Genomic DNA, 27,406 nt, shown 5'->3' with positions numbered 1-27,406 from the left:
ATCAATCACTCAATTTCCCCATCTTTTTTTGTCTATTTTCAACAGATAAACCTACAATAGCCATCGATCAGTCTCCAGCATCGTCCTGGTGGCAGCCTCACATCGCCGATACGCTTCCATCGACCAAAAATTTCTTCCAGGCCACCCACGGCCTGGTGCAGACACACCCTGCGCTGACCAAAACCGGTCCTAAGGCGCTTCCTCTAGTGAGCAAACCCTCACTGTCCTCACTGTCCAGTGGATTCCCTTCCATCGCAAACCCGAATCCACGTTCGCCATTCCGCCATCTGGACTTCAGCAGTAGCGCTACTGCAGAACTGAGACGTAATCCTAGCCTGTCCGCACCGGACGAGTGCGCACGAGCTTGCCGAGAGGGAGAACCGGCAAGAATCTGCTACTATCACTTTACCGTTGAGTACTACACCGTGCTTGGAGCGTAAGTCTGCTGGTTATATCACTAAGAATCACTAAGAATTTAACCCATTTTTTCTCGACCTACAGAGCGTGCCAAATATGTACGCCAAACGCTACCAACACCGTGTGGAGTCACTGCCAATGCGTTCTTGCCGATGGTGTCGAGCGAGGTATCCTTACTGCAAACCGAATGATTCCCGGACCTAGTATACAGGTCTGTGAAAACGATCGAGTTGTGATCGACGTTGAGAACCACATGGAAGGTATGGAACTGACTATCCATTGGCACGGCATCTGGCAACGAGGAACGCAATACTACGATGGTGTGCCTTTTGTGACGCAATGCCCAATTCAGCAGGGAAATACATTCAGGTAAGAAATAATCATTAGTGTTGAGCTTAAGAACCTAATTTTGAACTACTCAACGTAGATATCAATGGACCGGTAATGCAGGAACTCACTTCTGGCATGCTCACACTGGGCTGCAGAAGATGGATGGTCTCTATGGTAGTATCATCGTTCGCCAGCCTCCTTCCCGTGATCCAAACTCGCACCTGTATGACTTTGATCTGACCACACATATTATGCTGGTAAGCGATTGGTTGCATGAAGATGCCGCCGAACGATATCCGGGTCGTCTTGCCGTTAACACCGGCCAAGATCCCGAATCGCTGCTTATCAACGGAAAGGGTCAGTTCCGTGATCCAAATACCGGCTTCATGACCAACACACCGCTAGAAATTTTCACCATTACACCCGGAAGACGCTACCGATTCCGAATGATAAACGCTTTCGCATCCGTTTGTCCGGCTCAAGTTACCATCGAAGGACACACCCTGACGGTCATCGCCACCGACGGAGAACCGGTGCAGCCAGTGCAAGTCAACACTATTATTTCATTCTCAGGTAAGAATTGAACCAATTATGCTAGAACCACTTTTACGATGTATCCACAATGGCACTGTAACAAACAAGTCGTGTCGTTCTGTTTGCAGAACAATCACGCTAATTTAATTCCAACTAGGCGGTTCCATATGAGGACGAATTAATATTGTATAATATGTGCCATTCTTTTGTGACTCAAAACCGCAATTGTGAAACCTCCACACCACGCCCCATCATTATGAATATGCAATTGAAAGAAAAATATAGTTCGCGTGTGACCATGATTCAGTTTTAAAAAAACGAGAACCCTAGCAACTAACCAATGCAGAACTTTGATAGTCATACTGGAAACCACTTGCCAACTCGATTAGCTCAATTACTTAAAAATCTTCAACCTCAAAACGGCTAGGTTCTTATCATAAAACATTGAAAACCGGTCGTAAAACCAACGATGGTTAATAAAAGTGAAGAACGTTATACGTGATGTGCTCTCAACATAATACAGTAGGGTGACCACTTCCATGCGAAAAAACATATGTTTAGGTACATCTCTCTCTCAGGAACGATTCTTAAAATTTCGAGCTGCATCAGTGAATATTAAGAGATTTTATGAAGCCAAAAAAATTGTCCAAAATATTTTTTTCTGAAAAAATAACTCATAGAGCGACTCTTAACCATTTTCTAATTTAGCTCAAATTCCCATGAGACCTAATTAAGCTGACGGCGAATCGAAATTTAATCGAATGAAAAAGCATCGTCTCCCTACTGTGCATTTCACTATCGATAGTTCGATTCACAGTTGCATGTGTACGGTGCAAAACGGGTACGGTTTAGTTTACGACGTAATTACCGTCTAGATATAGAGTTCCAATTCTAGTTCAGTGCCATTTAACAGAGCTGCTCAATGAATTTTCTCGCAGCCAATAAACGGTGCTGGAGAATCACGTCCCTATAATTTTCATTTGATTTTTCCTCTAGCAGCAAGTGTAGGAGGTATATATGGTCAATCGGTATAAAATCAAGTTTCAATTTACGTTACATGGAGTGGCAGAAGGAAATTTTATATGTTTGTGAATCATTACGTCAATAAGGTGAGCAGTGAGCTTCAGCAGGCTTGAAGTTCTTTCGTCAGTGTCCAAGTTAAGATAAAGCACAATTTTTTAAAAACTTAGAACTTGGTCTAATTCGGAAAATAATCCATTGTCATTTTTATATTAATATGATTTTCATATCAGTAGAAAGTCCATTATTCAAGCACTTTTTGTAGCAACCGAGGTAGTGTACCTACTAATGAAAACGTGGCGAGATGTTATTCGTATGCAGCTTAGTGGCGTAAACCAGAAACTTCACATGCGTCCACAACAAAAAAATTGTCGAACGGCGTTAAATCACATGATCGGCATGTTACGCCGACTTGTTGAAACCATAACTACTCCACAGTGACGGCACTTAATTGTGGTACAAAAATGTCTGTGATCATGGCACTGTAGCCTTAACTGTTACGTTATGACTGGCATCTGGCAAGAACATTTTTATCGAATAGCAGCCCTATCAAGCGCTTGTTCCACCAGGAATAAGCACCTGGATTCCTAGGTATTTCCCGGTCCATCAGTGGGATGCAGTCAAAATTTCCACGTCATCCCACGTGATTTTTGATGGATCTGTCCTTGCTTCTATGCCATCTCGATAACCACTCAACCAGAATGTGATGAATTTCTGCCAATTATATTTAAATATTGCAGCATTGATTTCAACATTGACTTCAACAATGAAATAGTAGAATTTGATGTTAATTTCACAACCCATTGTTTACCTCGCGCTAACAACTTCGACTATTTTGACATTTGTTTAATCAAAGCAGTTTTCTGGAACTTTCAAATAATTACTTGCCACTGTGCCGATCTACTCATCCTACATCCGATCTCTCTTGAAACTCTACCTTTCGTCATATTTCTGGAATTAGTTTTCAAAAGATCGCATAATCAACCCTTTTTTTAATGTTATTTATTCTTAATGTATCTGATCCCTCGTGTTGCCACCTTACAGACCAACCCTTTTACATGGCTTATGACTTTATTTTTAGATTTGAATTATTCGAACGCCTCCTAGGTAACCAATAAGCATTACCAATGCTTTAAAATAAAAAAAAAATAAAAAATAAGAAAACTTATCCAATTTAATTCTACTATGTGTATTTTATTCAATGACAGATACGTATTTCGCCTACGACTTGCAGGCTTCCTCAGTGTCTGTTTTGAATAAAATACACATAGTAGAATTAAATTGGATAAGTTTTTTTATTTTTAGGTTTCGTATTCTACTAAGACGCTCCAAAAACTTCAGTCGATTACCAATGCTATTCACAGGCAAACTTAAAAAGCATCCCTAGCTAGCACCAACTCGTATAACCATGTACGAAAATTATCGTAAATATCTCTTAACAAACTCGAAATCGTAACTAAAGCTTGATAAAGTGGGCCCAAGTTGATTTTCTCTCTTATATAATGATAATAACTGACACACATACGATTCAGCACAAAATTGTATAGCAGCACGAAGCGAGTTGCGCCTTATCGGATAATATCGTATATAAATACTCACATAGTCGTAACATTGTACATCTGTATGTAATGCTGATTTTTATCTTTTATATACATATGAAAATGCTAGCTGGGATTTAAGTCACCATAATTGCTACTTAAAGCAGCGGTTCCCAAATGGGGGTTCGCCAAAACTTTAGTTCGCTGCAGAATAGTGTAGGGAAATCCGTCAGGGGGTACGCGAACCGAAAAAAGGTTGGGAACCGCTGACTTAAAGGGTATTTTGGCAAAATATGCGATTACTTTACCGCTAACCCTCTTATAATGCGCGCTATATAAAATGCCAGATGCGCTAATAAGAGATTGATTTACTGTTCATGTTAATGCTTAATGGTTACCTGGATTATTTAAACCAACTTAATCGAAGAAAAATGTGACAAACACCGCTCCAAATTAATTAAAAACATTGTTTTTGATAGATACAACAAACACACGAGCACAGTAACTCATAAAAAACGTACATTGCAGTAGTACTGCAAACAGAGGCACGATATATTGAATGTTTCAATTTAAAACCATTGAAACAAGTGCATGGAAAATATTTTTAGGCTGTGAACATTCCGCGAAATGTTTTCCTTTTAGTTAACTTTTAGAGTTTGATTTGATCCATTGATTTTTCTACCAATGAATGCATGAATGCTTCTCGTGTAGCGAATTTGTTTATTCAACCCGAGTTGAAGTTGAATGAATTTTATCTGTCAAATGAGAGCGAATGAACATCAAAAACTCATTCAGTTTCAGCCCTATCTTGAATCAACCAGTTCGCTATTACAGAAACATCGCTTCATCCTGACCTTTTTTGCTTTCATTGAGTAAAACAACTACCCATCTGTCAAGGTATGAAATGGTTCACAATGGATCATTAAAGATAGTTTATTTTTAAGTGACAACCACTTGCTTCTGGCGCTAGTGTGTTATCTTCAATGATCCTTTCAAATTGCTATTTAACCGGCTGGAGAGAAAATAAGTAATCATCTATCAAATTTTAATTAAAAGTTTAACATTTCGCGAAACAGTTCACAGCCAAAAGAGCCTAACAGAATAGCGCATTCAGAGTAAATTGACATACAGCAGTGTTGTGAAGCCCACACTCGTGTGGTCTAATTTTCTCTCACACGCGTACTCTTTCTAACGAACAACCCGGCAAAAGCATCCCTTCAAAACTCCCGCACTTATTTCTTCATGCACTGCAATGAGTTTCTGCGTGTATGTGTTTAGCTAACAGCTACAGTTGTCGCTGGATTACGCGCGAGGGCTCGCGCTCCCGCCCGTGAGTAGAATCGAGGGCAAAGATAACGGGTGACAACTAAAATTTTGGAATTTTTTTGAGGCCGCTATACTCCACAACCAACGAGCTCAGAGAGAAATGAGAGTATGTATGTGTTAGCTCTCTCTCTCTCTCCTCTTTTTATTAATATTTTTTGGTTTGCTTATGCTTGCCTTGTTTTGCTTAAAATTACGTCGAAACAAGAAGCATTTCAGGAACGCGTTGTACAGTTCTACGAACTGCCACAGAAATCTCGGCAAAAAGTATATGGTACAACATTTAAAAAGCGAATATGTTGCGGCTTTGACTGTTTACCATATCCTAGGATGCCCAACAACTATTCGCAAGCAAGGTAGTGGAAGACCCGTCAAAATTATGGACGCAGAAGGACATCGTTCTCTTTCTCGTTTCTTGAACAACAAGCCCTCTGGTTTGGCTATCAATTAAAGTTTGAAGAAAATTTTGATGCCGTTTCTACAACGTCATGTAAATGAACAATACGTGTTTTGGCCGGATATAGCATCATCGCATTATGCCAAAGAAACACAATCGTTTCTGAATACCCATTCGATCCCATTTTTACCCAAAAACTACAACCCGAAAAATCCGTCTCAGTGCGCCCAATCGAAGATTTCTTCGGGGTTTTAAGTTCCGTGGTGTACAAAAATTACTGGAGAATCATAAATTGCAAAAAATTGATTGGTAGAATCAAGAGATGCATTCGCAAAGTTGACATGACGGCCGTACAACGCTCCTGTTTCGACGTCAAACGAAAGCTTCACCGAACAGCCGATTACGGACCGTTTTCAAATGTATACTAATTTTTTTTCAACAATGGATAATGTATCTTTAATTTCGGTAGATCAGATCTTCTTCATGTATCTTTGTCTTTTTTGACAGCTTGAGAAAAAAATTACAAAATTTTAGTTGTCACCCGTTAAATATATATATTTTTAGGGAAGTGTCGAAGGGCTGCATTTCAAATTGTGAGAAGATTTTTTTCATCAAAACGACATCAAGATATTTTGGAGAAATGTTGTTTTATCTTTTTGCTGCGAGTAGTAAAATATTTAAAAAATGCTTTAAAATGCTTGGACACGATTGTTCAACCACAGACAAATAGATACAATTCGTACAAGAAATACCTATAAAAATATCGTCTCGTACATTATGGGTAAATACTAGCCCCCGATATTTTTCGTGGTGGACTTTTATAATGTTGATCATCATTATTTTTGTAACAACTTAAGATTATTTTTTGGCAATTTCTACACAGTGTTGAAACAAGAGCATATGTATATATCATACATCGATTTTTTTAAATCAACAAAAACACAAAACTTTGAAATAATTTGCAATGACCTAATTTGCATCATTGCATCTACGTGTTGGGGTAATTTTTTACGGGCATATTTCACCCGTAATTTCAATTTTGCAGAATTTTTCCAAATTGGATAATTCAGCAAATAGATAGCTCAAAGTAGAAGTAGAATTATCATTAATTGAAATATTGTGCGTTGGATCATATTAATCAAAATTAATTGAATAAATGAAATTTGTTTTGAATTTTCCTCTCGTTTTGTAAAAACTACACCCCCTGTACGAGATGGTGTTTTCAAATTGTGAATGCTCCCAGATAATTTATTAACAAGGCAAACTGTGTCAAAAGTTTGTAAAAAGCCTTTGCACTAGCGAAATATGGCTCCTGGTGAAATATGGATCCGCTACCCTCAGCTATAAAAGACAACAATCTTCAAGATTGGCCGGACCGGCTTTTAAACCCAGTAACCTTCTGGCATACAAACAAAGTATTAAAATAATAAACGATGCCCTTCTTTAATTTGAGTGTTATTTAAGTAATGAGTAACCTGGAAGTATTGAATACTATAATGCAGCAGTAAGATCAACTAGAAAAACAACAATTTCCGTTTTAAACAAAGATCCTTCCGTGAAAATCTTACTACGAATACATGACCAACAACAAATCATCCCTGGGAATCGAAAGGAACTCAAATAGAAAATGATGAAAGTGGTTTTTAAGACGCAATCGCGTGTTAGACTTGGGACTACAAATAGATGATGTAATCAAAATACTCATTGATTGCTGGCAGAGATCGGAATATGGTCGATTATTCAGGTCAATTAAAAGTATTTCCAGCTCAAATGGCAAATCGGATTGTCTCGACTATTTTTGATTGGAACAAAATTTTGTTGGTATGTTGAATACCACGCAAAGATTCATTTTCTATTAAACATATTTTTTCGTCAGGAGTAAACTTTTCAAAACTAACAAAGAGTAACTTTGATCAAAATGACGTCAAAGGAAATGTTGTATTACACTGAAAAATTTTACAAAATTATGATAAAAATAATAAAATGTAAATTTTCAAGCTTTCTGTGTTGGAGTCGATTCGTTGAAGATTTTCCGATCGATTACGATTAAAAAACTCCCCTACCTTCCAGTAAGACGAAGTCCTACGTCAAAAGCCTGAGAAACTTTCTCATTAGAAGTTTATTGCCCCATTCCAGTAATGATTGTTTGTTTACGGTTTATGGTTTGTTTATGATCAATTTTTTGTTCGATTGCTCATCGAAAAATCATCCAAACTCCAGCGAAGCTAGCGTAACGCCAATCAATGAAACAATAATTTAGTGCAATATTGTTTTCCCAGTTACAATTATGTTTTTAGTGTAATAAAATCCGTTCCACTGTACCATTCCAGCTTCAGTAAAAAAGTTGTTTATAGCCATGGTACCTGTTACGGTGCCTCCGATAATCGACGATAGTAAACACGATTGAAAAATAGCAATCGTTTGTTAGGAAAATGATCTATTTATTGTATTTCAGTAAACGAAAAACACGGAATGAATCTTCGCTGGTGACGGATTTAATGATCAATCGTCAATCGGTGTTCATATAATTTATTTCCCCCGCGTAAAAGTTATGAAAGCTAGGGACAATTTTCAACCGTTGTAAGTTCATTCACGAAATGGTAATCATTGATTCTATGGGCGCCGTATATTTTATACGAATATGTTAGAATAACTTTTTGTGGGCAGTTTTTATATTCCTCGCAGAGAGGTTAGAGGATGTTAAAAAATTTACCCGACAACATGGGAATTGTTTTCAGAAATTAACGCAGTACTTAAAATAGTTGATTTCTAAATTTGACGCACCAAACAAACAGTGAGCGGTCGCCATTTAATGCAATGTTTAATTAATGGATTTAACCTTCGTACATTAGAATCGAGTTCTGTTCAGTAATAACGTGTTATCAAGTTGTCACTATTCGCCACTATCAATTCACGACTATTACTGCTACAATTAGAGCAGGTACATGTCATGGCTAACATTGCATGACATGCAATCGTATAGAACCTCTTACTGGTCCAATATTAACGCGAACAATACAATAGCGAGAAATACAAAAAATAGCTAAGAGAATGGCTATTTTGTGCCTTCAAGAATCCCCACTGCCATATCGCCGTAAAATGCGCTCCGATAATGATGGGGAGCCGCTCGTCGACAGTTGGAATGGCAGCATTTAGCTTACCACGGCCCAAATCAACCCCGGGGGGCACATGGAGCGTAGCATATACCGCTTGTAGCGTAGTCATATTGAACAAATTAAGAACGTTCAGGTGCAAATTTGTAGCATTCGGTAAACACTTGCTTCCATTAGTGTAAAACGCCCTGTGCAGCGAGTTATGGCTGATCGAACGTTTTGAAGCTACCACCATAATCACGATATGAGCGCTATTTTAAAGGTTTTTTTTCTATACGTCTCTGACCCTGTCGAGGGCGTGGAACGGAAACACGCGAACTTTAATCAGACTTTCGAATGCCGAATGTATGATACACCATACACCCTTTACGCTAGTTAACGTTTTCGTGGCTTGGTGGGCAATACCGAAAGGCTTGTACTGCATCAATTTTGCATTGAATAAAAAATATTGCTCATGCTTTTGAAAGATTTCTTACAGACTACCAAAAATACTAAACCACTGTTACTGCTTCCAGGTGAACGATACGATTTCGTAATTAACGCTGATCAAGCCATTGGTGCTTACTGGATTCAGCTGCGCGGTCTCGGCGAGTGTGGAATCAAACGAGCCCAACAGTTGGGTATCCTCCGATACGCCCGAGGTCCGTATCAACCATCTTCACCACCACCAACCTACGATGTCGGTCTACCACAGGGCGTGGTAAGTATGGCGTTAGACATTCTCCACGCACCTCATTATTGTTTTCATGCACTTTGTTATCACATATCACGCACCTACATGTACGACGAGCATGAATTTTTTTCATCTCTGTGACCAACAAAACGCCAGCTCATCTGTAAATACTGCGACAAACTCTTGTATAAAGGTTTTCTCTCCTATACGTTATGTGTACGTTACTTTCCCGTCTATGGTGAATATTTTCATTAGTATATCGTCAAAAAATGTAAATTAAACTTCTACCCACAAGTCTTACTCTGGCACAACATTATTAGCCATTCTATGAATCTGTTGTTTATTGCTTCTCCGCAATTGTCACTGGCAAACAAATCAAATCAAAAACTTGTGTTTGTATATAGCAATGGAATCAAATCAAATCAAAATTTCTATTTTGAAAAAAAAGGAAAACCCCACTCAAATTCAACTTTTGTACAAATTGTATAAATCTGTCCCTTCCACCTCTCGCTTTAAACTTCAATAGCAGAAATGTACAGAAACAATCGAAAACAAAAACATAAACCTTTAGCATATCTTCAACCAAAAAGTGGAAGCAAACATTGGCAGAAACCCAATTTGTTCGGCTGGAACCGTGCCCTCTAGCTACCGCCAGACGAAAAAAGGAATCGACATTTAAAATAGGATATAACCAACGGAAAAAGGTGCTACGTGCTACATTCGGATTTGTCACTCCAACCCTCCAAGCCACAACTGGCTGGCGGATATAGTATGTCTGCCTGTGCCTCAGGCTCAAGGATCTGAAGGAGCCAAAATGGAAGATAGCAGTAAAGCGACCGCATCATCGGGTGCCGGGTGAGACAAATGGTAGGGTAAGTGCGTGGGTAATTAATTGTGGCTCTTATCGGGGGAAAATCCGTTTTCCGAGCAACTATACTGACGGTGAGCGCTAATCTTTACAAGAGGTTTCTCTATGCTATGTAGAGGCAATTGAACAGAGAATCATAATTCACCTTTCGCCAATGTTGACCTGCTTAGGAAGTTTATGTGCTGATCTGCTGATTAAACCCAAAACATGGAGGTTTTAGGATAGCTTTGTACAATTGTTACTAAGTTTGGTGCTAAATTTGATAGCATCAGTCGCTAATCTGAGCGAAGAAAATTTTTCATCGGACAGATCCCTCGTTCTAGAAGTTTCAAGGCAATAAGCAATCAAATAGGTTACAGTTTTTGGTAAAGGAATTAATCACAGTTTATCTACCTCAACCAAGGATGGTTCGATCACTTTGACTCAATTTTGATTCATTTGACAGTACCGTCTCAGCCGAGCCAAATATGACAATGTTAAATATGTGACTAAATGAACGTTCATTTAGTTACTAATAAGATGCTGGCATTATAGCGCCGTAACTACAAAAGATACAGCAAAACTTTGTTCAGCAAAATTATAGATATTAATCTGTTCTACAAATGTCCAGTATATAATTTTATCATATTTGGCCCCGTTAAGACGGTACTGTCAAATGAATCAAAATTGAGTCAAAGTAATCGAACCATTCCTGGCCTCAACACATTCAAAAAATATTCAAACTCAAAAAAGCAAAAGTCTTTGAGGCTTGACCCTCCCTTATCGACAAACTTCGCGGCCGGCAGTTAGAGTATAGGGCAATTACACTGCTAGTGCAACGACCATACGATCATGTGAGATTATGTGTAATCATATTGTTTTTAATATTACCTATTACCTTTCGCACAAGTTTTAATTTATGCAGTAAATCATGTTCCGAATTAACGAGAAAGCTAGGAGAAAATTCCGTTTATTTCTGCTAATTTCAAATACCGATCATAAATTTTGAATTTCAGTCAAAATATACGAAACTACAACTCTTAAACATAACCTCATATTTTTGTCTTTCCTAATTAATGAAATTAGTCATTATTTGAACTCAAAACGAATGGCTACAATAGACGGAATAATAATAAAAAAGTTTTAAAATTATACAAATCTGACAGTACTCTTAGGTGAGAGCAAAACCTGAAGAGGTAAAGAGCAGAAATCTAACAAACTAGCAAGCGTCATAGGAGGTACAGTACCTATGTTACTGGACCGTTACTTTTTGCCACACTATGAAAGCCCCGGGTTGGAACTAGCTTACGAACCCGACAATCACTATCGGATTAGAACCAACGAACTCTACCAAGGCTGCGAAAATATATATGTGGCCATATAGACAGGCGGCCAATATGGCCCGAGAGCAAATGTAACACTAAAGAGTATTCAATAGCTTGCATACTTTTGGCTGCTCACCACTTCTCCCTTCTCCCTTCTCCCTACTCCCTTCTCTTATCACTTCACAGTTCTCATTTCTCAGTTCCCCCTTGTCAGTTCTCATTTGTCAGTTCTCATTTCTCAGTTCTAACTTTGCATTTCTTACTTCTTAATTACAGTAAGATTTCGAATTTGGCAACGAATGCGTGTCGTCTATCGAAACCGAGCCAAAATCGAGACCCTTTTCTGATAGGGAAAAATTTAATAAAAATTAGTCAAAAATAAAATAAATATAATTTATGAATGATTTTTCTACGATTGCAACCATTTTATACTCAAAAAGCCCGACGATAACTATCAGGCCTACGCAAACAATCACCCTGTAGTAAGAAATAGTCCTACGTCAATATAAATATTACTTATCGAAACATTCTACAACTACATACGTTTTTTCATGTACTAACTGATGTCATCATTTTGAGTCTTTTTGAACATGTATGCGGAAGTTAATTGTTTTAGCATATTTTTAGAAACGAGATACTTTGTGTTGCCAAAAACGAATACTTTTGATGCCAAAATCGGTCAGTGCCAACATCGAGGCATGCCAAAATCGGAATCCCACTGTATCACTCTTCAATTTTCACTTCTCACTTTTCAGTTCTCAGTTTTCTCTTCTCAGTGCGCCCTTTTCACTTCTCAGTTCTCACTACTCATCTCCTACTCGTCGTCCCGAGAATTTCATTTATCATTTCTACTTTTCAATGTGCACTTCTCAGTTCGGTTTTTTCTAATCAGTTCGCACTTCTCAGTTGTCATTTCTCTTTTCACACTTATATATTCACAGTTCTCAGTTCGGACTTCTCATTTCTCACTTTTTTGTTCTCACTTCTCAATTCTCAATTTTTCCCCAATTATTTCTGATTATTCACTTCTCAAACTTACTATTCACTGCTCACTTTTGATTTCTCAATATTTACTCTTTTTTATTTATTTTTCATTATTCACATAAAGAATGATCGTCGTCCCGTCGTCCTAAGAATTTCATTTCGCACTTCTCACTTTTCAAATTCTCACTTCTCAATTCTCACTTCTAAGTACGCACTTCTCAGTTGTCAGTTTTCTCTTCTCACTCACTCACTTTTCTCACGACTCTGTTCTCACTACACATTTGTCACTTCTCTGTTTTCAGTTCTCACTACTCGTTTTTTTCCTTTCCTGTAGAGCCATATCACAACTGCGTCCATTGATAAGCACTATTGTTGTATGACCCATATTTGATTTGGTGCTAGTCAAATATCCTGTCACAATTAAGGTGTGAAGGACAATGGTTGACATAGCACACAATCCCAGTTAGGATCGACTCGTTTTATAAAGCCTAATACCCTGCCAGGATCGCTTTGCCAAATTTCGTGGGGCTCTAATAATCCCTTTCCAAATATTGACATTCTTTGATTTATTAATGCACCACAGTTGCAGAGTATATGTTCAGCAGTTTCCATTTCAAATTGGCAAAAACGACATTGAGCAGTGTCATTACTCCCAATTTTATTTAGGTAATATCTGCTCGGGCAGTGACCAGTCAACAGACCAGTAATTACCCGAAGGTCTTTTTTATTAAGATTTAATAAGATCCGGGCCTTTGCTGCACTTGGTCTTATGAATCTTTTTGCCTGTCTGGATGTATCCGTGGCCTTCCAATTTGATTCTACCATGAACGTTTCCCATGTCATTACTCGTTACTCATTTCTCAACTCTCACTTCTCACCATTCACTTCTCACTATTTATTTCTATTCACTTCTCACTTTTCATTATTCCCATTAACAATGGTAAGTAACTTAAGTGTCCCGGCGGCCCGAGAATCTCATTTTGCATTTCTCACTCTTCAACCTGACTTCTCAATTCTCACTTCCAAGTTCATACTTCTCAGTTCTCACTTCTAAGTTCATACTTCTTAGTTGTCAGTTTTCTCTTCTCAGTTCGCACTTCTCATTGTTCTATTCTCACTTCTCTGTTCACACCTCTCTGTTCTCGCTTCTCAGTTCTCACTTCACTGTTCTCACTTCTCAGTTCTCACTTCTCAGCTCTCACTTCTCACCATACACTTCTCACTGTTCACTTCTTACTATTCACTTCTCACTTTTCACTATTCACATAAAGAATGGTAAGCAACCGAAGTGGCCCGTCGTCCTCGAGCAACATTCCATTAGGCGTTTTTATGAGGCCTTCTACGCGAACCTCCGTTGCACAGTGGGAAAAATAAGCTCCTAAAGCCAATTATTTAAACAAATATTTAGGGTAACCATCCTATTTGAACCCCATCAGCAGCTGTACATAATTTAGACACTTCCATTTGATTTTACTGTAAGTGCCTAAATTATGTACAGCTGGTGCTGTTGGACTCCACACGTTAATTTGAAGTCCTACAAGATACCTGTATTTAAAAAACGAAAGGAGTCGATTGGTGATAGCTCCATCTTGTGCAAACCTCGGGAAGAGGTCCATTTTGCCCTTTTATTCCCAAACAGCATTATACCGTGGACCCCTATTCGTTTGAACGATTCCTCATGCAAAGTAACGGGGTTAGTTTTTAATATGAACAACTGGTAATGGTAACCGTAAATATGCTGAAACTTGTAACTTGAAACTTGTGCTAACTGACCGCCCTGGTCCTGTTATTGTTTTGGTGGTTTGATTTAGTTGGCAGTTTCAAGCAACGAATATTTCATTCTCAGATCGGATTCCTATCATAATCGTTGGGAAAACAAAATGTGAAACAGATTAAACATGCTAGATCAGTACAAACAAATCGTGTTTATGTGCATTGTGTTCATTAGCAAATGATGTCATGTGGAGAATGACATTTGAACTATTTTTAATTTGCACATCGTGCAAACCAGCGGGGTTCAAATTAAAAAGTGTCCAGATTAAAAACGGTCAAACGAACGGGGGTCCACGGTACAAACTAACTAGCTGCAACCCGCGTACATCGCTCGCGTCTGATTGAGAGCAAATCGCAACTGCAACTATATTATTTTTGCTCTTCTTGAATGCAATCTGGTATAATTGGTTTGAGGCTTTGCTTAATGTGGGTGATTGTTACCACGAAAATATGGCGCCCTATCCTGACCTGGTTTTGATCACAGACACTATTGTGTAGGTGAAAGCTTTTGCTAATTATTTTACGAAGAATCGTTCATGCAACCTACAATGAGTAAAGGTTGGGCAATGTTAGCTGAATAGTTTCACTTCGTATTACAATAATTAAATACATTCTAGGAGTAGTAGTTATTTCGCAGTAACAATTTTCCGCAACATTTAAAAAAACGTGCCGTCCGGAAAGGGATATGAATAGAAGACGAGGAATAAACTCTACAGATACTTATTTGACATGAAACAGAAAACTTAAATTCCTTCTACTCCATACTGTGCGAAATGTAAAAATAGCCATCTTGCCCAATTCACCCCTGAATACATGGTAACATACCGAATGCTCGAATCTTGAGTAGACGGTGATTGCCGGATTGAGTCAATAGTATCGTTGCACTAAATAGCTCCGCAATTGTCCTGTACTTTAACAGCCGGCTACGAGATGTGTCGATAAAGAAGAATGACGTTTAAGCCCAAAGTTTTGCTGGTTTACAAAGCCAAATCTAATTAAACCGATTAAAACTAACTCAAATACCGGGGAATAAACTTGAATCATGGGCGTAGCGACGGGGGGGGGTGTGCAGAAGAACATTTGTTCAACACTTTCTAGCTTGAAATTTCACAGCAATCAGCAGGACCCGACAACGTCACTTTTAATTGCAAATCGTCACTCGACAATGAAGCAATCAAGCTTCGGTTGCAACAGAAGCAACACCGCTTCGCTTCAAACCTGGCTTCAATCAGTGTCAGTAAAACGGGTCAAACGTCAGTAAAATTTTCACTTTTCTATCAAATATTCAATAGAAGTTCAATAACTTTTAACGCAAATGAATTGAATTTGAGTAACAATTCATACATGTATGTCCACGCATGTAATATTTCATTTTCGTGCCTGACTTTCAGTTGTCGTCACTTGGAACAGTCACCAACTTCAGCTGACGCTTGCTTGAAACGTTCTGTTCAATAAATGAAACCAGTCGCTTCATGTATGACGCGAAGATGAAAGAAAGTCAGCTTCATTTATTTGTTTCGACACTGCCGGATCCTGGTTTAAACCACAAGAAAATTTGCAGGGCTGGTTGTACGATCCTCGTCATCGTCAGCAGCTTAGAGTCGGGATGGTTCGTGCTGTTTTAAGCTTTATTCAACTTGATTTTGGGTTACTCGTCGCCCATTTCGCAGGCGTTTCTGAAGTTGTAGTTTTTTCTATTTAAAAAATAAAAATTGTCGGTAAGACTCGGTCAAGCCATATCGCACGTTGAGTCCCTCTGTTCTGAGTGCCTGTTCACCGTACCTTACCGACTATCGCCAAATCCGTTAGTAGTCTCCTCAAGTAGTGTCCTTCGATTCTTGCATCTGCGTCACTCTTCACTTCCAGCTTGTACTCCGCCAAATATCGTCCGCAAGGGCGTGTATGTCGTCAGTGCGCATTGTTAAATCCCTAAAAACTCCCTAATCCCTAATTTTAAGCTCAATCCTCCTGGCCTCTGCTATCAGTCTAGCGCAAATGGCCTGCGCCATGATAATGTTTCTGGCTTTAATATCAAAGCGCATAGCTTGCGTAGTTTGCTACAATTATTGAAAATCAAGCTTCTTGGTTGGATATCTGCTTGTTGAGTTACCCCCTCAAGAGCGATCTTGAAAAGTATGCAGGATTATTTGTCAGATTGTTTCGACCCTGGCCGCGTCTCGAAGAGACTCGATCCTATGGACTCTTACAGCCTCTCCCAGCCGAGATTCGAACACACATGCCTCGATGCCAACTTAGAGGTAAAATTTCTCTTATTTTATTTCAATTCTATTTTTTTTGTCCAATGAAGAACACTCAATTTCAACCTAAATTGCTTTTAACTGAAAATAATTCTCCATTTCTTGAATAAACTGCATAAGTTTAGGCTATATTCGATTTTTTTTGTAAAAGAAATTTTTCTGGCTACGCCCCTGACTTGAATAGCACCAATTGATTTGAAAAACATCAAGAGAAAGAGAATTGAAATTTATCGATTTTATACCGTGAAGAATTCCATTGTCCATTTTGCCTTATTCTCTCCTAAATATGCAGAAATGCGACCATTTGCTATTGCGTTAAAACGTGTAATTTTTCAAGGATGGTGTCTTTAAATAAGTTTATTATTAAAATATAGCGCATCTTCTTACATTATTAGGGTGACCGTGAATCCAGAGTGATCCAAACTTCTGATTTTTTAGAAACATAAAAAAAAATTTCTTGAGTTATAGAACACACTAAAACAAGCAACTTTGTTTCATTTAGTTAATGTCAATGCAGACCCAGATTTATGAATGTTTCTTGTAGCATTTTTTCTCAGCTTTCCAATGGTGCTCTTAAAACGAAAATCGGTTGAGGGCCCATGCCCCCCCAACTATTTTTAAACTGTCGGGCCCTTTGGCGAACACGGAGTTCACTGTTTAGAGGTATTAAAAGTGTAATTCTTATATTTTAACCATTTTCAACCAATCAGGTATAAAAATTCCAATATTTGAAGACCTCGTGTCAGTCGTAGCCCCGTTTCAAAGAGAATTACTCAGGGGTGAATTGGGCAAAATGGACTATTCTTGCGTTTTGCACAATATGGGGTGGGAGAAACTTAACCCTCTAACGGGCAACACCGTAAAAACGATGCGATCAAGCTAATGACTATTTTATCATGAAAGTACACACAAAAAAAACCTTACGTGCTGATTTTCATGCAAAAATAATTATCTGGAGGAGCGCCAGGTAAGAAAAACTCCAATTTCTCCTTTTCTTTTTTCATGTCTTACACTCTGCCCAGATATTTTTTCAATTCAGATATATTACAAAATTAAAATAATGCATGAGATTTACTCATAGAAAAATTGTTTAGGTCAATCATTTTGTTCTAGATGTCCTTTTCCTTCAAAAGTAAAAAAGGGAATATTCGCGCATTAATTATTTTCGGAATTTTTCGGAATTTTTATTTTTGAAAAATGATAACTTTTGAACGCATGGTCAGAATGTTATGATATTAGTATCAAAATGTCAAGAAATCTGTTCTGAACACATTTTGCGTATTGCCAATTAAAAACAAATTTCGTATGCGGCTCTGGAGCTCCAAAAGCGAAGGCCGTCTCTAGACGGTCTTACCCGTTAGAGGGTTAATTCTTCTATTGTTTTAACATTTGGAAGCTTTTTGAGTTCATTTCACGAGCTGCAAATAAGTTTTTATACCGTTTAATTTGATTTTATCATGATTTTTGGGGAGGTCTCCGAGGTCTCACGAAGTGGGACTATCGCCAAACGATTCCTTGCGTTTTATACATACCGTCATCCGGGGCGAGATTGTGCCAAAAAAGTATATATTTTTGTTCTTTAGCTCAGTATACACACAATTTAGGAACTAAGTTGATTTCGAAGCTGTCAATATATACTAAATTGTTCAATTAACAACTGCCGTAGAGATGGTCTAGTTACAATGAAACCTAATTTTACTGGAAGTGCATCAACTTTGGCACAATCTCACCCCTTCTAGGGGGTGACATTGTGCCAAAAACATAAAGTTAGGCTAAAAACCTAAGCAGTGAACATTAGCATGTTTATAAACAATACACATAAAGATCAGTATAAAGTAGTTCATATGTGGCCGTCCATGAACTAAGTGGACTATTAGGGGCAGGGGGCCGGCCAAAAACAACGCATCATACAAAAAATATGAACGAAAATAACCCGGAGTGGTCTGAAATAACTAAAAATGAGTTCGTAGTCAATGGAGAGCCTTTATATAGCCAGTAGCATTTCTAGGGTTAACAAGGGGGAGATATATGAAAGGGTGTATCCTAAGGAAGCATACCTATTTGATTATTTAACAAAAGTAACCATTACTTCGTTCAAGAACCCGCGGCCGCAGAACATGTGGCCTATCCTACCCCCTCCCCCTCCTTAAAACTGGCAGTTTATACACGGTATAATATATTCGTCTTATATTAGAGTTTTTATTCAAAGTATCTGAAATTTCCAGAGAAAAAGTAAAAATTAATTTAAATTATTTAGCAGACCTATGATGCAGTTTGCTCCAAAATGGATGATGCAATCTAATCTGTCAAAATATTGTGCTCAATAGTAAAGAATGTGAGTGTGCTGGTGTATACTGACGTATTTTTGTTGTGTATGTGAAATCCACAAATTGGATCGATCATTATGGCTTGGCACAATCTCACCCCCGTGAAGCTCGAAAAGTACAAAGTTTCGAAAAATATTATTTTCGTAATCATAACTTATCCAACACATAATAACCTTTCGAAACATTGTAAATGATTAGTTTATATACCTTCAAGATAGCAAGTTGATGCGATTTCTTGTTTGGGTTGGTTTATGCGGGACATTTTTTACAAGCGTTATTTCCGCGTATTTTTGATCGCGAACTTTGAAACCCTGCTTAGGCTAAATAGTTTGCTAATATTATCTGTGTTCCATTCTAAGTTATGAATAAATATGTTATGTTCATCATCATTTTGAATTTAAGTCTCCAGTTTCTACAGATATAATAAATTTTCACAAATAAACATTTTTGGTTTTTGGCCCAATCTCACCCCCGTGGCCCAATGTCACCCCGGATGGCGGTAGGTATAATTATAGGTATCTTGTAGGGCAAACTAGCGTCATTTTAATAATAAGGATCAGAAACTTATTATTTCTCATCGTTCACCGCCTCGGTTTTAAATGCCCATTGTCGATTTCGATGAAACTATGAATAAATGTCTGAATAAATGACAAAGATGCCACTTTTTTCACAACAGGTTTCGGCACTCGATGTGTAACCTATACAAAAGGCCATATATTCGTCCTACCTTGTTCCTTAGGACGGTCAAAAACAAATGGCAAGTTGCACGAATGTGACTGAATGTAACAAATGTGAGTTTGGATAATTGTTTTTGTATGAATATCATAACATGATTGACTACAAAATTAACCTAACAATGAATACAAGCTAAAAAGAAAACGTAAAAACTTATCGCTTGTAATTGTGGTCTATCACCACAAAAAAAACAAAAAATTCGGATTATTTTCGGAACCTGCCCTTTTATCGACAAACTTTGGAGCCAGCTATAAAAATATAACACAACTGCATGGTTTGTGCTACGATACGTATTTACTTTAACAGCAGCCTCTAGCCGAGATTCGAACATGCGACGTTTGTTAGACCAATATCGAGCTTCGAGGTCAGCTGGGGAAATTTAAGTAGCAACAAAACACGCACGCTAGATATATTTTCCTACCTAAATGATATGCCCTATGAAGGAAAATTGTTACAGATATTTCTAGAAAAATTCCAGCATCTCAAGACTTGCGTTCCTAACGAAATCATTTCAAGTAAAAGACGAGACTACAAACCATTCTCTCATCCTGGCGCCATTGCCGTGTATTAGAACGACATAAAAAACTCTCTTTGTTTTTGCACAAACTTGTATATTTCGAACAACTTAGGTAATGAACCCACTGGATGCCCAATGCAACAGACAGCGAGATGATGCTATCTGTGTCAGCCAACTGAAAAATGCTCGCGAAGTTGATAGAACTCTGCTTCAGGAAAAACCCGACGTAAAAATTTTCCTGCCCTTCCGATTCTATCTATACCGGCCGGAGGAACTTTTCCAACCCAACACCTATAACAGATTCTTAGGTTTGTAGTGGGCTTTACAGCCTTGCTTTTCAACAAACACGCTAAGTTTCATATCATTTGCAGTCGCCCCCACTGGAGATCATGTTATCTCGCTGATTGATGAAATTTCGTACCTGTCCGCTCCTGCTCCACTGCTGTCGCAGTATGACGATATAAATCCTGAACAATTCTGCAATGGAGATAACCGACCGGCGGATTGTGGCGCCAACTGCATGTGTACCCATAAAGTTGACATTCCATTGAATGCTATTGTTGAAGTTGTGCTGGTCGATGAAGGTAAAGCCAACCCTTCAATCATTCCCGAATTTCGTCTATCAATAATCGATTCCTTCTTCCCGCAGTTCAACAACCGAATCTCAGTCATCCGTTCCATCTGCATGGTTATGCGTACAACGTAATCGGTATTGGTCGCTCACCGGATTCCAATGTTAAAAAAATCAATTTGAAACACGCTCTCGATTTGGATCGCCGTGGTTTGCTACACCGACAGTTCCAACAACCCCCACTCAAGGACACAATTGCGGTACCCAACAATGGTTACGTAGTACTACGCTTCCGTGCTGACAATCCTGGTGAGTTGGAAAAGTCTGCATTCAATATCCTGCAACATTCACTCAACAACCCATTGCTTCCAACAGGTTTTTGGCTGTTCCATTGTCACTTTCTGTTCCACATCGTGATAGGCATGAACCTGATCCTCCAGGTCGGCACGGTACAGGATTTGCCTCCAGTGCCACCCAACTTCCCGACGTGTGGGGATCACTTACCTCCGATTCAGTAACGCGCAACGGATACAATCTAGAACAATAGACAAGAAAACTAACTCCAGTTTAGCAAAAACAGCACAAGCAACTTTTCGGCTACAATTACTGACCAGAAAGTATACTCACTAGTCTGAAAAGTTTACGAGCTTTAGTGGAGGGGTGCCTCATTCTGCTCAACTCAACAAAAACATTTTCTGCAGCATGCACAAAAAAAGTAAAACGTCGAAACTACACAGTCTACAACCGTCGAATCTAGAGACCGAAATAAGGGTAGAACCGAGGATGTTCATTCAAGTTTATTTTCGAAAATGTTATGCTATTCCCTAGGTTTAGTCGCGAGAAACTGAGAATACTCCCTGCAGTAAGAAAAAAAACATTATACCAACATGCTGACAGTGCTTTGTTTAGATTATAGGACCGAGATTTTTCGTTTTAATTTATAGCATTTTGATCTTTAAGTAACTTAATTTATAGTTAGGCAATTGCTGCTCGCAGCAGAGCACAAGTGCATGGCGCAGAAAGCTATTTAAGTGTAAAAAGCACATGCAAATATTCCGATGCACTGCGCCAATACTTCACCATTCTTTACTGCCGGATTAAACTTAGTACCATCTCATTTTCCTTCTAACTTTATCATTCATTTCAGATTTACCGTTTACCGACGAACAAAGGACCATTTTCATTTCTACCTTACAGTTTACTCTGATGATATATACATACCTATATTACTAGAAAGTGTGCCACCATATTTATATCATGTTTTTGTTTGCCATTTGTGTTTTTTCTTTGTTTTCTATGTTTTCCTTTTCGGCTTAACAGGTTTTAGGTTATTTCATACGTTCGGCGAAAATACGTGTAAATATTTATAATACTCAAACGAATTCATACCATTTAGGTTCCATATATTCATTTGCATACCGCACAGAACTGTAATCCTCTTAAATCCCGCGTGCTTTTCCAGACCGCATTTAACTTTCCTCGCGAACGAAAATTACACCGTAACTTTCAAGCATCTCCTCGACGGCGGCATTAGGAATTTCGCCACTCTTTAGCGAACCCAGAACAGAACAGACAGTTTCGATCCGGAAAAGTTGTAAATACTCATTCCCCAAAACAAACCAACAAAGCCCCGCCATCGTCATTTGCTAGTCTACAAACGTACAAAGAGAGAGTGGCAACAAGTATTCGCGTGAGGAAAATGCAAATTTAATTTACGCCCACTCCTACTTCCGTCGTCCAGCACCGCCTACCCTACTGTAGGTCACAACACAAACCTTCACCCACTATGAGGGTGATTCAAACTTCGACCCAAAACTCCAGTGTCGTTACAAAAAGATGTTTCTCAAGATTTTTGCGAATTTTTAAATTCTATCATTCATTTGGAAAATTCGTCTTTTTTTTGGATTAGTGTAGCTAAATTATTTCGAAACCAAAAATACCTCTACCCTCTCTCGATTTGGACTGAAATTAAACGGGACACTGGAGCACATTTACTTGAATCATTCTAATGCTTATCATTATCGAAATTTCCATAATTCATCCCCATTTTTCCTACACATCGCACACTACACCATACTGTAAAGCAAACCGCAAGGGTAAAAAAATTAGCTCGTTAATGATAGCAGAATTTAATATTTGACCGAGCCTCCATTGTTCAATCGTGTTCAATTATCAATCATAGAATTTTAATTATTATAAAAAACACACACATACACAATGTTGCAAAAATTCAGGCATCGCGTATACTCAAGAAGGTGTTCAATTTACGAAGTAATAAATTGAGCCCCGCTTTTTTGTGTACTACCACCAAAAACGATTAAATTATGTGTAAAAACCTGTATATATAAAAATACGAGATTTTTTATTTTCTTTCCTACCTTTTCCTAACCGTTTGACCTAAATTAAAACAAATCATCGTCTATTCCATCTTATCTGTTGTAAATATATACTTTCCCGAAGATAAACCACCTTTCGGAAACCCACTGTACAGAACAAGCTGTAAATTGTATGCAAATGATTAGTCTGTTATCTTTTCCGTGCTGGCGTTGATCTTTCTCGCTGTCTATCTTCTCTCATAACGGTAGAAAAGAAATTTCCCAGGTAAGTCGGTATAGATACTTTGTACATAGCACACACATACCTACTGCTACTACAACACTTGGTGAACTTTTCACCAAAGCAAAGAAGTCAACGTTGTTGGCTCGCTGCGGAGTCCAACGCAATTAATTGGTTACGCCCTACTTCTCTTTCAGTGCTAATTTTGCTATCATCATAGTGACTTTCTGAGGATTAACAATTGAACATTATACACTTGTCTTGCACTCCAAAAAAACGACAATCGGTTGTCAAGAATTGATTGAATTTTGATTATTTTGGATTCAATCAAAATTGTAAAATGGAGTAGAATTAAACCACCAAAGATGATCCAAAGAAAAGAAAAACGAGCTAAACAATATTAGAAAACCATCTAATTGGGTTTATTTTATTTACATTTTTAGTTATGTTTGACCTTTCGGCACTTTTCAAAATTATCGTTCGATTTCCTTGCACCTAGGAACAAAATACTATGCGTCTCCATTTCATTATGGATACTCCATTTCTTTGGAAAAAATATAAAAGCACAAGTTATACTTATCGGAATTTTTGACAACCCGCAATAAACTTTCGATTATCGACTTTTGGCTTTCAAACTTTTAATCTGTAAAACTTTCAATCTTTTGACTTTCGATTTTGCTTCGATCTTTAACTTTTTTGGCTTTTGAGCGTCAAACACTCACTTTTTTAACGTTGATTTCTGAATTTTATCTTTTGACTTCAAATATTTGAATTTAAAGTTTTTATTTTCTCCTTTGGATTTTGACTTCTTGCTTGTGACTTTGACTCTTAACATTGTACATTGATTTTTGGCTTTTTGTTTTTGATTTTCTACTGAAATTCCGACTTGTATTAGGAACTTTTGACTTTAAAGTCGAACTTTAAGTCTAATTTTTCTAATTTCAAATCAATTTTAAGTTCTATTACAAATTTAATTCCATGTCTCATTTCAAGTCCTATTTCATATCTAATTTTAAGTCCAATTTGAAGTCTAAATTAAAATCCAATTTATAGTGAAATGTAAGGTGAATTACAAAAAAAAATTAAGTATGCTTAAAAATAGGTCTACCTTCCTATTTGACAACTTGATCTTTCCAACTCCAAATATTTATGCTTTTGGGAAGTCGATGTCCCTTTTGTTTTAGTCTGGTTTTAGTAAAATTTTAAGTCTACTTTCAACTCCGCTTTCAAGCCGAATTTAAGACCAATTTTAAGTCTAATTTAATCCACAATTCATCAATGGTGTACGCACTGTACCCCTGTCGAGATTTTCGAGTTTCAGTTTACGACTGCTCCTTTTTAAATATCGTCAGAAAGCTCGAGACACTTGTTATTTACATAATCTTACGTACATTGAAATATTTATATTACGACTTTTATAATAATAACCGGGTGCTTCAACTGTTCGAATTTGTTCAGATTTTAGGTCAGGAAATCTAGGGTTAAGGTTAAACTTAAATTCAATTTCAAGCAACAATTTGAAATCATTTTTCAAGTTTTATTTCAAAACTAATTTCAAGTTCAATTTCAAGTCCAAATTTTAATCCGGTTCAAATCCAATTGACAGTTCAAATTGAAGTGAAGCTTCAAACTAAAATTGATCTAAATTAAAGTCCAATTTCAGGTCCAACTTCTGTCTAATTTCAAGTAGTAGACTTGACTTTATATCTAACTTAATATTCTACTCGCATTTCAAGTGCCATTTCAAACTTTCGAGTCCAATTTCAAATTTATTTGAAATCTAAATTGACTCTCACTTTAGACTTTCGACTTTGGACTATTGACTGTTGACTGTAGACTGAACACTGTAGACTGCGGACTGTTGACTGTTGACTGTTAACTGTTGACTGTTGACTGTTGACTGTTGATTGTTGACTGTTGACTGTTGACTGTTGACTGTTGACTGTTGACTGTTGACTGTCGACTGTTGACTGTTGACTGTTGACTGTTGACTGTTGACTGTTGACTGTTGACTGTTGACTGTTGACTGTTGACTGTTGACTGTTGACTGTTGACTGTTGACTGTTGACTGTTGACTGTTGACTGTTGACTGTTAACTGTTGGCAGTTGACTGTTGACTGTTGACTGTTGACTGTTGACTGTTGACTGTTGACTGTTGACTGTTGACTGTTGACTGTTGACTGTTGACTGTTGTCTGTTGACTGTTGACTGTTGACTGTTGACTGTTAACTGCTGACCGTTGACTGTTGACTGTTGACTGTTGACTGCTGACCGTTGACTGTTGACTGTTGACTGTTGACTGTTGACTGTTGACTGTTGACTGTTGACTGTTGACTGTTGACTGTTGACTGTTGACTGTTGACTGTTGACTGTTGACTGTTGACTGTTGACTGTTGACTGTTGACTGTTGACTGTTGACTGTTGACTGTTGACTGTTGACTGTTGTCTGTTGACTGTTGACTGTTGACTGTTGACTGTTGACTGTTGACTGTTGACTGTTGACTGTTGACTGTTGACTGTTGACTGTTGACTGTTGACTGTTGACTGTTGACTGTTGACTGTTGACTGTTGACTGTTGACTGTTGACTGTTGACTGTTGACTGTTGACTGTTGACTGTTGACTGTTGACTGTTGACTGTTGACTGTTGACTGTTGACTGTTGACTGTTGACTGTTGACCGTTGACCGTTGACTGTTGACTTTTGACTTTTAACTGTTGACTGTTGATGTTGAGATTGCTGACTGTTGAAACTGTTGAGATTGTTGACTGTTGACTTTTGACTGTTAAGACTGTTGACTGTTAAGACTGTTGACCCGAGCAGAAGCGAAGAGCAAAATAATATAAAAACAATATCAAATAACACAATTTGTATATTTTGTATAGTATATTTTGTTATTGAATAGATATGGAGATACATTGATAACACATTTTGTTATTGAGTAGATATTTAAAATAGTGGTTGTAAGATGAGTTTAATAACTGATTTTGTTATCATATCTTATTTTGGCCTTAAAATGACATTCGATATATTTCATACAATTTTTTTATTGATTAAAGAGATTTTAGATTATAAATATTTTATAAAAATGATTTTTTTGATATCTCATATACTGCTGCATTTGTTATTCAATACCTTAATAATACTCAAATGTGTTATTCTAAACTCTGAATACAGTCTGTTATTGCTTTGTTATTCAAATAACACAAGTCGTTATTCTTTTGCCCTTAAAGGAGTAAAATTTTGATATTATTTTTTGTTATTTTACCAACTATGTCAGCCAAAACAAGACCAAATTTTGATATGAGTTATTCGATTTCCAATAACACATTTTGTTATTATTTTACTCTTCGCTCCTGCTCGGGACTTTTGAGATTGCTGACTGTTGACTGTTAAGACTGTTGAGATTGTTGACTGTTGATTGTTGACTGTTGACTGTTGACTGTTGATTGTTGACTGTTGACTGTTGACTGTTGACTGTTGACTGTTGACTGTTGACTGTTGACTGTTGACTGTTGACTGTTGACTGTTGACTGTTGACTGTTGACTGTTGACTGTTGACTGTTGACTGTTGACTGTTGACTGTTGACTGTTGACTGTTGACTGTTGACTGTTGACTGTTGACTGTTGACCGTTGACTGTTGACCGTTGACTGTTGACTGTTGACTGTTGACTGTTGACTGTTGACTGTTGACTGTTGACTGTTGACTGTTGACTGTTGACTGTTGACTGTTGACTGTTGACTGTTGACTGTTGACTGTTGACTGTTGACCGTTGACTGTTGACCGTTGACTGTTGACTGTTGACTGTTGACTGTTGACTGTTGACTGTTGACTGTTGACTGTTGACTGTTGACTGTTGACTGTTGACTGTTGACTGTTGACTGTTGACTGTTGACCGTTGACCGTTGTCTGTTGACTGTTGACTGTTGACTTTTGACTTTTGACTTTTGACTGTTGACTGTTGACTTGTCCTGGAAACTAAATAAAAAGAAAACATATCCAATTTAATACCTAGTAGATAGTAGAATTGAATTGGATTAGTTTTCTTTTTATTTAATTTCCAGGTTTCGTATTCTACTAATACGCTCCAAAAACTTCAGCCTAAAACTACAGACTGTTGCATGTTGACTGTTAACTTTTGACTGTTGACTGTTGCCGACAGCGGACT

The 27,406-nt window shown here is 37.8% G+C and overlaps 1 protein-coding gene across 1 annotated transcript in view; it reads left to right on the top strand.

The window, feature by feature from the left end:
• Window positions 1-266: 266 nt before the first annotated feature.
• LOC128738446 (uncharacterized) overlaps window positions 267-27,406 on the top strand; it is a 40,832-nt gene continuing 13,692 nt past the window's right edge. Inside the window, exons 1-7 of the mRNA XM_053833580.1 lie at window positions 267-436; window positions 502-786; window positions 845-1,320; window positions 9,188-9,372; window positions 20,224-20,419; window positions 20,483-20,695; window positions 20,761-20,991. Coding sequence (XP_053689555.1) covers window positions 605-786; window positions 845-1,320; window positions 9,188-9,372; window positions 20,224-20,419; window positions 20,483-20,695; window positions 20,761-20,991 — 1,483 coding nt within the window. The 5' untranslated portion in view covers window positions 267-436; window positions 502-604. The remainder of the gene's footprint in view (window positions 437-501; window positions 787-844; window positions 1,321-9,187; window positions 9,373-20,223; window positions 20,420-20,482; window positions 20,696-20,760; window positions 20,992-27,406) is intronic.

The sequence above is a fragment of the Sabethes cyaneus genome, chromosome 2 (genome assembly GCF_943734655.1).
Source record: "Sabethes cyaneus chromosome 2, idSabCyanKW18_F2, whole genome shotgun sequence".
Classification (NCBI taxonomy): Eukaryota; Metazoa; Arthropoda; class Insecta; order Diptera; family Culicidae; genus Sabethes; species Sabethes cyaneus.
The sequence above is the reverse complement of the archived record's forward strand: the minus strand, read 5'-3'. Positions and strand labels throughout refer to the sequence as shown.